This window comes from Garra rufa, chromosome 20 (genome assembly GCF_049309525.1).
Source record: "Garra rufa chromosome 20, GarRuf1.0, whole genome shotgun sequence".
Lineage (NCBI taxonomy): Eukaryota > Metazoa > Chordata > Actinopteri > Cypriniformes > Cyprinidae > Garra > Garra rufa.
In genome coordinates, this window is record NC_133380.1 from 21,188,283 (window position 1) to 21,201,545 (window position 13,263).

Genomic DNA, 13,263 nt, shown 5'->3' on the forward strand with positions numbered 1-13,263 from the left:
TTTTTTATAAAAAATACGGGACAAAACCCGTCCCGTATTGATTCAAAACGGGACGCGAAATTTCATTCTCAAATACGGGACGATTCCGTATTTTAAGGGACGGGTGGCAACCCTACCCTGCACTAATATTTATTGTAAATTACTAAATAAATATTAGTGGAGAACCAAGAAATTTAGACTGTTACTCAAGTTTATCTGTTGCTGGATTTAAACTTTTGGCGGAACATTTAAACAAGACCTGGCAACTCTTGAGTCAACAAGAGCGTTGTGTTTCCTTGTACTGGAAATGCTTTCGGTTCATAATGAGTTTCAACTTTCATTTTCTCTTGACACTGGAAGGGTTGAGCAGGCGTTTTCTCCTAGTTATTCAGGTTCATCTAGTTTTTTTAGCTTGATGTGCTTTATAAGGGTTCTTCTGAGGGTTTTTCGCTCTTGTCTTAGGTTTTTTTTTCGAACTTTGACTAGTTTGTGCTGGCGTGTTTTTAGTAAACGTTTGAGATATACTAGTCAGATTAACATGTCAGACGACGAGTGCGAGTATGACTCCACATGGGAGGATGAACTCGAAAATAAAACACGAAGGAATAAGGTATGTTTGGACTACAATGCTTTATTTTATAGATCAAGACTATGAAATGTTCATTCACTGAATCTTGTTTAGGAACGTTAGCTAGGTACCTTACGCTGTACATACTTTATTGTGCAATTTGCTTTCTGTTTCTACATGGAACGATTTTTCAAACAGCTGTCTTATTTGGGTTTTTGTGTGTGTGTTTACAGGCGTTTTACAGAAGGAACACGGTTTACAGGGGTAGGAACACGTATGCTGCAAAGGACATGCAAAACTTTAGACATAGTTGCCATGTAAGTTCATTACCTTCATATAAGGAAGAGTGGGGTAAAGCTGTGCCTTCATTTAATTAGGCCTAGTTGCCCTTTTCTAGGCAAAGAGAAAGGAAACCGGAGTAAACCTAATGCACCTTATTACTTGTAAATCTAATCTAATATAGAAGAAAGCACCTAAAGCATACAGCTATAGAAATTTTACTTTTCAAGTAAGTAAAGTAAATTATATGTGTTTAGTTTACTATAATAATGGGGCAACAGAACTTACCCATTGATGTACCCCACTCTTCCTCTAGGTCAGAGTAACACACCAACTCACATTACTCCTTTGAAACATATGAAAAACACATAGATGAGTATCTAAAATATACCTAAGGAAATGCCTAAATGTTGCCAGAATTTGCTGTAGAATAATCTGTGTCAAAACTAAGTCTTACAGTTCATATTTGTTTGACTCAAGGGCTTGGATGATGTTGCTGCTGCCGATAATGATGATGATGGTGATGTTGATGGTGGTGAAGTAAGTAATCTAATCATTAAATTTCTACCGTTACACTCTGAATTAAGACCTGTTTACACAAAGGACGATAGCGATAAACATCAAACCGTTACATATCTTAGTTCATCACAATCTTACTTAATTCCGTTGTAATCAAGGAAGATCTCTAAACTAGACAATGAATTGCTTATTTACATTGCATCTGCACTTAGTCTGTGATTGGCAACATTGCTCAATGCTGCAAAAACACATTGGATTGTTTGCCAGATCTTCAATTGCTTTTGCTTTCATTTGAGGGTATTTAGCACCCTCTGGTAGCATTACAATAATCTACCCTTGAGGTCATGAACGCATAAATTAATGTTTCAGCATTTGACATTGATAGCATAGGTCGTAATTTCGATATATTTTTAAGATGGAAAAATGCGGTTTTGCAAATGCTAGAAATGTGGCTTTCAAAGGAGAGATTGCTATCGAATAGGACGCCTAGGTTCCTAACTGATGACGACGAATTTACAGAGCAGCCATCTAGTATTAGACTGTGTTTTAGGTTATTACTTGTGGAGGTTTTAGGTCCAATAATTAACTGTTTTTTCAGAATTTAACAGTAAGAAGTTATTCGCCATCCAGTTTTTAATATCAGCTATGCATTCTGTTAGTTTTTCGAATTTATATGTTTTGCCGGGCTGCGAAGAAATATAGAGCTGAGTATCATCAGCGTAACAATGAAAGCTAACACCATGTTTCCTGATGATATCTCCCAAGGGTAACATGTAAAGCGTAAAAAGTAATGGCCCTAGTACTGAGCCTTGAGGTACTCCATACTGCACTTGCGATTTAAATGATACCTCTTCATTTATTGCCGCAAACTGATGACGGTCTGATAAGTACGATTTGAACCATGCCAGTGCACTACCATTAATGCCTACATAATATTCAAGTCTATTTAAAAGAATGTTGTGGTCAATAGTATCAAACGCAGAACTAAGATCCAGTAGCACTAATAGGGAGATGCAACCACGATCGGTTGACAAGAGCAGGTCATTTGTAACTCTAATAAGAGCAGTCTCAGTACTATGATATGGTCTAAAACCTGACTGGAAATCCTCACAGATACCATTTTTCTCTAAGAAGGAGCATAATTGTGAGGATACTACCTTTTCTAGTATCTTTGACAGAAAAGGGAGATTCGAAATTGGTCTGTAGTTAATTAATTCATTGGGGTCAAGTTGTGTTTTTTTAATGAGTGGCTTAATAACAGCTAGTTTGAAGGTTTTGGGGACATATCCTAATGATAGTTATTATTCTTAGTGTGAACAGGCCTTGAGCCGTTTCCAGCCTGTCAGTGTATACAGTATGTTTAGAGTATCATTTACAGAAAGCTTGTTTCGTAGTTCACCAAGTAGTCTTGATTTGAAAAAGATACTTGTTTCTGTATTATTTATTTTATTATTGTTGTTGTCGTTGTTTTCAAGGAACACAACTTCTATAACCTTCAATTTTACCGTGGGGAGATCAAATCTTCACCTGATGGTATGGCATTGTGCTTATTTTGCAGTTCACGTTATTTATGGTTTTCTTTTATCTGTTACAAGTGTCATTCAAGGAAGTGCTTTAACATATTTGTTTGTGCAGATGTTTACATTGGTGACTTTCATAAGGATTGGTGGGGTGATTATGAGAAGCTGGAATATGTTCACACCTACATTCAATGGTTAGATCCTCTTGCACTTCATCTATGAGTTTTAGTCAAAGCTGTTTTAATTATTATGTATGTTAAATGTTTTAATTGCCAACATTAAAACTAACCATTTAAAAACTTTGCAGGTTGTTTCCAATTCAAGAGCCAGGGGTGAATTGGAAAGCACATGAGCTCACAAAAAAGGAAATAAAGGTCAGTTTAAAACATGCATTTAGATGTTTTTCATCATTATTTATCAACTATCTTAAAAAGTCAAGTATTTGTCTGACAGGGTTTCTCAGGAAATATCAATCTTCATTAGAAGCTGATAACAGCGTATTGTAAAATAGAGTATGTTTCAATTTATCTGATCTGTTATTTTCCAGAGTTTCCGTAAAGATGAAGAAGTAAAGAAACAACTGGTGAAATCATATAAGCTCATGTTGGATTTCTACGGTATACGTTTGGTCGATGAATCAACAGGAGAGGTGGCTCGTGCTCCTAACTGGGATGAACGCTTTAAAAACCTGAACAGGTTTTTACTTTTGTATTTCAGTTAATTTTGTTTCAACACTTTTAGGGTTTTCCAGTGGCCCGATTTGTTTTTCTTTGATTTTGCAGATACACACATAACAACCTTCGTATCACACGCATCCTGAAGTGTTTGGGCACTCTAGGATTGAAGCACTACCAGGCCCCACTGGTCAAGTTCTTCCTCCATGAAACTCTTGTGAAGGGACAACTTAAAAAAGTGAAACAAAGTGCACTAGATTACTTTATGTTTGCTGTATTAGACAAAACAGAGAGAAAAGAGCTGGTTAAATTTGCCTTTAAGCATTTCAAGCCCAGAGAACACTTTGTCTGGGGACCACAGAAGATTCTGTCAGGTCAAGTGCCACACCAAACTGAAACAAAGTCTCAATGTCAGGGGTCTGACATAGAAATGAGGAATATTGTCCAAAATAAAGACAAGCCAGTTATTCCAAGCAACAGTGGTTCTCACCAAACTGAGGAAAAGTCTCAATGTCAGGGGTCTGACACAGAAATTAGGGATGAAACTGAAGATGAAGAATCAGAAGATCACCAGAACAGGATGAAGCCCTATGAAAGCAAAGATGAAGTAAACAAAATAGATCCCAATCATAACTCTAAAGAGATGGAAAGTAAAAAAGATCACCAAAATAAAGGCAAGCCAGTTATTCCAAGCAACAGTGGTTCTCACCAAACTGAGAAGTCTCCATGTCAGGGGTCTGACACAGAAATAAGGGATGAAACTAAAGAATCAGAAGATCACAAGAACAGGGTGAAACTCTGTGAAAGCAAAGATACAGTGAACAAAATAGATCCCAGTCATAATTCTAAAGAGATGGAAAGTAAAAAAGATCAGCAAAATAAAGACGAGCTAGTTTCTCCAAGCAATAGTGTCTCTCGCCATACTCAGGAGAAGTCTCCATGTCAGGGGTCTGACACAGAAATGAGGGATGAAACTGAAGAAGAAGAATCAGAAGATGGGCAGAACAGGGTGAAACCCTGTGAAAGCAAAGATAAAGTGAACAAAATAGATCCCAATCATAATTCTAAAGAGATGGAAAGTAAAAAAGATCACCAAAATAAAGACGAGCTAGTTTCTCCAAGCAACAGTGTCTCTCGCCGAACTGAGGAGAAGTCTCCATGTCAGGGGTCTGACACAGAAATGAGGGATGAAACTGAAGATAAAGAATCAGAAGATGAGCAGAACAGGGTGAAACCCTGTGAAAGCAAAGATAAAGTGAACAAAATAGATCCCAATCATAATTCTAAAGAGATGGAAAGTAAAAAAGATCACCAAAATAAAGACAAGCTAGTTTCTCCAAGCAACAGTGTCTCTCGCCAAACTGAGGAGAAGTCTCCATGTCAGGGGTCTGACACAGAAATGAGAGATGAAACTGAAGATAAAGAATCAGAAGATGAGCAGAACAGGGTGAAAACCTGTTAAAGCAAAGAATAGATCCCAATCATAATTCTAAAGGGATGGGAAGTAAAAAAGATCACCAAAATAAAGATGAGTCAGATATTCCAAACAAAGTAACAGAAACAAATAATGATCAGATGGGAAATAAGAGCAATCATTGCAGCTCAGAAAATGAAAGTGTAGTAAAGCATAATTAAGAGGTGGGGGATGGTGTTGGTATCGGTGACAGTGATGGTGATGATAATGAAAACAGAACCAGCAAACAAGTCTCATGGCCATGATACTGTTAATGGTTCTCACCAAACTGAAGAGTCTTTATTTTGGGTGCATGACAATAGTAATGAAATTGTTATGATGAAGCAAATTTGCACGATGAAATGTAATACTAGTAATGTTAGATTTGTGAGTTCTATGATTTTATCTACTCTGATAAATTGTTTTATAGAGACTACTGGAAATTGGAAATATTGAAAATGTCTTTATGGCTCAAGTTAAAGTGTGAGCTTTTAAATAGTATATATTTTAATAATATAGCTGATTGATAACTTGTGATTAGAAACTACTATAAAATTAAATGTGTTTGTATTAATGCAGGACAGTAGTAATATTCTGATGTGTGTAAAAACTATGCTGTTTTGATTTATTGATGTTTATACTGTTGAAGCAAATAAATGTCTTCCCACTGATACAATTCTAATTTTACAAATAAAATGTTAAAATACAGCCTGTTATAAATGTATAAATGTAATGAAAGTCAAATGATTATTAAAGCTGTTAAAAAAATCACTATTCCAAATTAGTGTTTCAATTTTTATTTATTTATGTAAGAATATTGTTAAGATTATTATTAAAGTTTGGATCCTGCAAATGCCAAAAATATATGTCAGTTCAGTTCAGGCCTGCTATTTTGTTTTGTGCCACCATTGGCTTAATACCTGTAAAGGCCTGCCTTAGATCCTAGTCTTCATTTTCATGGAGTCATTAATACAAGACATGGCAACCCTGGAGCCTACTTAGAAATACTTTCGGTTTACCGTATGCTTTGGCTGTAATTTTCTCTTGCCAGTGGGAAGGTTGAGCACTTTATAGAGTCTGGGTTCTTGTGTCTCCTATATGTTTTTATATACGTATTCTTGAACTTGTCATGGAGTCAGATGAGTGCGAGTTTGACTCCACATGGGACGATGAAGACGAAAATAAAACGCCCAAAAAGAAGGTATGTTTTGATTCAGCGCTAGCTCATTTTGATTTTCATTTCCTGGTAGACTTAGGTACTTCATATTTTGTTTAATTAATTTTAAAATGCACTTAGTATGCTATTAATTTGTTACTTAAGTAGTTATTGTTTATCAAAAGGTTCTTGGTTTTTAGATGTTATACCTATATGAACGATACTGAACTAATAATAGGCTACTTTTTTGTTGTTGTTTGTGCTACACCAGCAGCGGATTTACACCTTTAAATGTGACTTTATGCTACTAGAAATTATATTTAAAACACACTGTTTCACTAGTTCGCTTTTGCATATAATAAACAGCGTAAAAGTTAAGCGTGTTTGGCATGCTGTCCGGGAGAGGGCTCCGAGCTCGGTAGTCATTCCCGAGCCCGGGGCACTCCCCCTGCCTAGGGAGAGGGGTCCGAGCTCGGCATTTGGCCCGAACCCAATAGCGCTCCCCCTAGCTGGAGGTGAAGAGAAAATAAAAAGGGGGGGTGGGAGGGATGCTGGAATCAGAGATAGCTGAAGGTAGGACTGCTTGGTTATTTAAAGGGACTGTAGTAATTGGATAGGGAGTGATTGCTGATGATGAATTGGCCGTGTTAATTATCTGCGCGAGCTCCTCCTGAAATTTGTTAATGAAACATCACTAAGAGTTAAAACAGAAAGATTATTTTTATATTCCTGTCTAATTAAAAAACAAATTCCTCTGGGCCAGCCCCACCCACAACAACAGAAATATTATTATCATAAAAAAGTATTATTATTATTATTATTAAATAAACCCCACCTGTGTTATGCTAATTACTATTTTTCTGCTTTGTATTTTTGTCTCATTTGGAATTTCTGTGTGTGTTTACAGGTGTTGCAAAGAAGGAGTCATAGGAAAATTAATGCTGCTAAGGACATGCAAAACTTTCGACATAGTTGCCGGGTATGTTTACTTACCTGAACAAAAAGTAAAAGTGTGTAAGCTGTGCCACTTTTTAAATTTTTTTTTTTGAAGATCCTCTAAGCTAAGAAAAAGCAAATATGTTTGAGAGCATCTCCTACCTTAAAAAGTAGAAACAAAAAGCAAGCATAAAGCAGCCATAGAAATGGTCTTAATAAAGAAAATCTTCTATATATGGTGTCATGACCCAAATTAGACACATATGAGTAGAACCTGCTGTGGACTAATCTTTGTGTGAATTCAGTCTTAATGATTACATAACATTGTTTTTAACAGAACCTTGATGGAGATGATCATGATAAACCAGGTCAAGTAAGTGTTGCACCACCTGTTTACTAACAGAATTTGCCACTTTCGACATGTCAGTGTACATTTTGTTTAGCCCACTAAATAGCCTTGATTTGGAATGGTGTTGTATAGTGTTGTTGTTATTGTTGTTGTTGTTCTTCTCAAGGGCCGCTTCTATAACCTAGAGTTTTACCGTGGTCAAATAAAATCTTCCCCTGACGGTATGTCATTGTGCTCTTCTGTTAAACAACACAAATGATTTTTATTCATCTAATACAATTTACATTCAAAGAAAGCATGTTCTTAAACATATTATTTTGTTCGTGCAGACGTTCACATTGATGATTTTCACCAGAACTGGTGGGCTAGATATGACTCGCTGCAAGACGTTCATACTTACACTCAGTGGTTAGATCCTGTTACTCTTTATCCATGAGCAGTAATTAAATGTTTTACCTATTATATATTCTTTAAATGTTTAAAGAATGGCCTTTTTAAAACTTTACAGGCTGTTTCCATTACAAACGCAAGGGGTGAATCCAAGTGCACATGTGCTTACAAAAAAGGAAATAAAGGTAAGTTTAAAACATGCACTCAGATTTTTTTTTCTACTTTATTTACCAACCAAATTAAAAGTATTTTAATAAACATCAGTCTCAGTTCAGAAGCTGGTTACAGTATATTGTAGAACTGAGAATGCTTAAATTCATTTGCTCCATTTTTTCCAGCTTTTCCTTAGAGATAAACAAGTAAAGAGTAAACTGGTGAAATCATATAAGCTCATGTTGGATTTCTATGGCATACGTTTGGTTGATGAATCAACAGGAGAGGTGGCTCGTGCTCCTAACTGGGAGGATCGCTTTAGAAACCTGAACAGGTTTTTACTGTCATATTTTTCTATTTGTTGTATTTCAGTTGATACGTTGATATTGTTTCAGCACTTTTAGTGTGGCAGCGATCAGAGTCTCCTTCTTTAATTTAGCAGATATTCAAACAACAACCTGCGCATCACACGCATCCTGAAGTGTTTGGGCACTCTAGGACTGAAGCACTACCAGGCCCCGCTGGTCAAGTTCTTCCTCCATGAAATTCTTGTGAAGGGACAACTTCAAAATGTGAAACAAAGTGCATTAGATTACTTTATGTTTGCTGTTTTGGACAAGTCAGAGAGGCGAGAGCTGGTTAAATTTGCCTTTAAGCATTTCAAGCCCAGAGAAAACTTTGTCTGGGGACTAGGGCTGCAACGATTCGTCGACGTTGTCGACAAAAATCGATAATAGAAATAGTCGACAATGAATTTCATTGTCGATGTTGTCGCCAGACAACCGAGTGAGGCATCTTTCTGCCGAGAGTCGCACATACGCAGCTTCTATGCTGAGCGATAACATACAGAAATGGCGGCGTCCAACGCAGCAGCTGCGCGTACCAAAACACGCCCGTTTCACACATACTCCGTCTGGAGTGCGTTTTTTTTTTCCACACCCATGTTAACGGATTAGAACGTTCACAATGTACGGACTGCAAACGCGTTCTGTGTGAAAGCAAAACGAGTCTGTGCTTCTTCTGCACCGCATACGTAACGCACACGGACTGTAGACGCACTGCAGACTGAGTATGTATTAGAGTTGTGACGTTCGCGAACGAACCGATTCTTTTGAACGGCTCATAAACATGAACGATGGGAGCCGAGTCGCGGCTGGGGGGGAGCCGTTCTTTCTGTCGTTCTTTTTTCCTATGCGTGTTTCACACAGATGCACACAAATTATTCCCGGATGGTCTACTACTTAACTTAAGAATTCGAAGTGCGGATCAATGCACACTCTAACGGCTAATATTGCCCACAACACATTGCGCGGTGAACGAGAATCCGATTAGAACTACAAACACGCATAAAAATTGTTTAAAAAAAAAACTACAAACATGGCGGATACGCGCTACCAGGGACAGGTAGAGAAAGGGGTTTTTGAGATAACTAATCAATGTGTAACCTTATAAATAATATTTAAATAATGTTATCCATGGTATATTTCATGTGCAGCAACATTATGAACTTTTATAATGATAGGTTTGGTCATTAACTTTTAAATGCATCATTATGCAAACACGAGCAAAGTTCTCGGCATAAAAGACTAGTATAAGAATGTGCCTCTTCATTTTTCTCTAATACGGTAGGAAATCAAATTAATCGAAATGTAGATGATATTAACTGACAAGGCAGTTTAAACAGTGACAGGATTTAGGTAACTAAGCAACAGAGGAAGTAGTATGTCCCAAAGCTTGCCTACTTTTCTGCTACATAATCAAAAGTATGTACTTTTTCTTCACAAAAAGAGTACATACTTTAAGGGCATAGTATATGCGAATTGGGATGCAGCAACATACTTTGTACTAAAGGTAAATCCAAAATAGTGATGCCACTGTCTAAGCAGAGGGATGTTGTGCAACCCTATGAAATATAGTCCACACATGACAAATGAGATAATAATCAATATTTCAGAATAATTCGAACTCAGATATTGGTGTGTGATATCTGAGTTTGAATTATTTGACTACAAATCTCACCTCATAATTCCTCCCAGTGATTATTTCCAGGATAAACTGAGATGCCCCCAAACTGGCTTCTTAAAACTGACTCTTAAAACGTTCTTTTGAACGGCTCTTTGAAAGGAACGGATCGCCAAGATCCGGATCCCCTCAAAGAGCCATAAATCCCATCACTAGTATGTATGAAACAGGAGTAAAGTTTGGGAGCATTTTAGCCTGCTACGGCGAATTAAAATATTACCTGCATGGTTTGTAAAGCAGTCCTTGCGCATCACGGCAGCACCTCTGTGATGCACGAACATTTAAAGAGAAAGCACGTCGGACAGTTGAATGAAACGGAGTTTGGCTGGCCTCGGTAAGATTTAAATAACATGGAAGCCAATACGTTTTGTTTTGGATATACATTTTTGTTTACTGTTTTATTGCTGCTGATGGTTTACAGGAAGAAAATGTTTACTTGATTTTAATTTATTTTTTCTTATAAAACAAATGTGCCTGTCCATTAAAAAAATTATAGAGTTTCTTAATTTATGCATTTATGTCTGTACTGACCGAGCACTGTGCCTAATTGGTTTTAGACAGGGCATTTTTATTTACTTTTAGTATGAATTGGCCTATCAGCAGCAAAATATGCATTTTTTATTGAAGTACCCCCTTCTTTCTTGTGTTTACTATAATTTTCCACATAATTAAAGCAATCTCATGCTAAATTTGAGAAAAATTGAATAATTATCCGATTAGTCGACTAATCGTTTCAATAGTCGGTGACTAGTCGACTATTAAAATAGTCGTTAGTTGCAGCCCTACTGGGGACCCCAGAAGATTCTGTCAGGTCAAGTGGCACACCAAACCGAAACAAAGTCTCAAAGTCAGGGGTCTGACCTAGAAATGAGGAATATCGTCCAAAATAAAGACAAGCCAGTTATTCCAAGCAACAGTGGTTCTCACCAAACTGAAACAAAGTCTCCATGTCAGGGGTCTGACACCGAAATGAGGGATGAAACTGAAGATGAAGAATCAGAAGATCACCAGAACAGGGTGAAGCCCTGTGAAAGCAAAGATGAAGTGAACAAAATAGATCCCAATCATAATTCTAAAGAGAGGGAAGGTAAAAAAGATCACCAAAATGTGGATGAAGCAGTTACTTCAAACAAACAAAGAGTGATCCTGGGGCAAATAAGAGCTAATAAGAGCAGTCAATGTACATCAGAAAATGAGAGTGTAGCAAAGATAAATAATGAGATGACCATAGGTGTCGGTGATGATGATGCCAGTGGTCCTTACCAAACCACGGACAAGTCTTTATGTGAGATGTCTGTTGGTGACATGACTCTTGGTGATGATAATGGTAGTCATTAAATTTAAAGAAGGGGATTCATTTCTGACATCTGACAAAGAAATAAGGAAAATTAATAAACATTGAAATACATAAAATTAACAAGCACTGTAAAGGTGATGATACATGAGGCAGTGTTTCTGATCAATCACTGAGAATGGGCAAAAATTTCTATCTGGATTGGTCAAAAAGTTGCCCTGTGTATCATCACCTTAAAGGTTAGTCTCCATATTTCCAGTTTCCATGTTAGTTCTTCAAAATTAAATTACAGATTATTATTATTTAGCAAATTCACAAAAAAGAAAAGTGTATTCTAGAATATACTTCTGTGAAAGTATGTAAAAATGATGCTGTTGTTGTTATTAATGTTTCCACTGCTGAAGCAAATGTTTTCCCACTGATAAAATGCTGTTTTTACTGATGAAAATATTGTTACATTGCATCATATTTTGATGTTACATTATTAGAGTGAAACTATATTTACGAGTATAAAACCTCCCTAAAAACATCATTTGCAATTTGTAATTTACATAATTTGTAAAGTTATGTAAACTATATACGGTTGTGTTCGAATGGGAACAAATAATTGGAGGTCACAATTTCCTGTCATTTTGGTTTACTTTTTTATTTCTTTCTTTTTATCCCAGTATATTAAAAACAAGAATAAACCATCAAGCCTGAATAGTTTTCCTGTTTTTTTTCTGTATTTTTTCCCAGTCTGTTTCATATTAAAAGATTTTTGTTTTTAGAATATACTCCTTACAATTATTATTAAAGTTTGATCCTGCAAATAGCAAAAAAAAAAAAAATGTACCAGTTTAGTCTAGGCCTTCCTTTATAACCTTCGTTTTGACTAAGTCTGAACATTACTGCAAGACATGGCAACCCTTGAGTTATCTCGTGTTGTTTCTTGTCAAACTAGCCTACACTAGAAATGCTATCGGTTCATCATGACCTTCAACTTAGATTTTCTCTTGACAGTGGGAGTGGCTGAACAGTTTATAGAGTCTGCATGGGTCATTATGTCTGCTTTACGTTTAATATATGCGTGGACTTGGCATTGTCTTAGTAAACTGAGCCAGGGTTCACGAAACAAAAAAATAAAGAATAAAATATGCAGTAATCTGCAAGCAGCACAAAAAGACAGTGTTTTTCATTGAGCTGATCTCTCCAATAATGACTGATTGCCCTAAATAGTATGTCCCAAATCGTAGTATGTTAAAAAAAAGTATTACAAAGATTTCCGGATGGTCTACTGCTTAACTTCAGAATTCGAAGTGCGGATCAATGCGCACTCTAACTGCTATTATATTGCCCATAGACGGCCACAACACATTGCGCGGTGAACGAGGATTCGATTAGAACTACAAACACGCATAAAAGGTGTAAAAAAAAAAACTACAAACATGGCGGTCATGCGCGACCAACAGAATGGGAAGAGAAAGAGGTTTACGTAATAAATAATCAATGTGTAGCCTGATAAACAGGGGCGGACTGGGACAAAATTTCAGGCCGGGAAATCTCACACTCATCCAGGCCATCCCAAAAAGCCACAACAAATTCTGAAACAATAGAAAATATTTATTTATTTTTTATTTTTTTGTAAAGCCATTGTTATTATCACATAAAAAAGTATAATCCATTGGCTGGTGCTACGCAACATAACTAAAGATTATCTCTTGAACTTCCATTTACCTTTTTATAAAAATGTAAGTATTACTTTAGGACCATGTGCTATTGTTTTATCTTGCCTAAATGTCAAAACTGTTGTCCTACAATAATAGCTACATCTTGAATATATCTTTAGTAAAATCCTAATACTGAATTTTTTTTTTTTGCATTATCATGGGTCATGTTTTGTCCTTAGGAAAATTAACCATGGTTTAATTAGGCCTATGGTGAAAGTATAGTAGTAACCGTGTTTTTTTTTTGTTTGTTTGGTTTTTTTGG

General features: G+C 36.4%; 2 protein-coding genes across 3 annotated transcripts; both read left to right on the forward strand.

The window, feature by feature from the left end:
* Positions 1-300: 300 nt before the first annotated feature.
* On the forward strand, positions 301-5,763 carry LOC141293791 (uncharacterized). The gene is made up of 8 exons (XM_073825856.1): positions 301-589; positions 781-864; positions 1,307-1,366; positions 2,821-2,878; positions 2,981-3,059; positions 3,173-3,239; positions 3,413-3,561; positions 3,648-5,763. The coding sequence occupies exons 1-8, from the start codon at positions 395-397 to the stop codon at positions 4,999-5,001; spliced, it is 2,046 nt and encodes a 681-aa protein (XP_073681957.1). The 5' UTR covers positions 301-394; the 3' UTR covers positions 5,002-5,763.
* Positions 5,764-6,019: 256 nt separating this feature from the next.
* Positions 6,020-11,995, forward strand: LOC141293742 (opioid growth factor receptor-like). 2 transcript variants are annotated; one of them, XM_073825797.1, is made up of 8 exons: positions 6,020-6,193; positions 7,056-7,127; positions 7,422-7,457; positions 7,600-7,654; positions 7,763-7,841; positions 7,942-8,008; positions 8,162-8,310; positions 8,416-11,995. In XM_073825797.1, exons 1-8 carry the CDS (start codon positions 6,122-6,124, stop codon positions 8,708-8,710), a joined length of 825 nt encoding a protein of 274 aa, XP_073681898.1. In that variant the 5' UTR covers positions 6,020-6,121; the 3' UTR covers positions 8,711-11,995. The 2 variants fall into 2 exon arrangements, with proteins under 2 accessions (XP_073681898.1, XP_073681899.1); XM_073825798.1 differs by having other exon boundaries at positions 8,419-11,995.
* Positions 11,996-13,263: the final 1,268 nt, after the last annotated feature.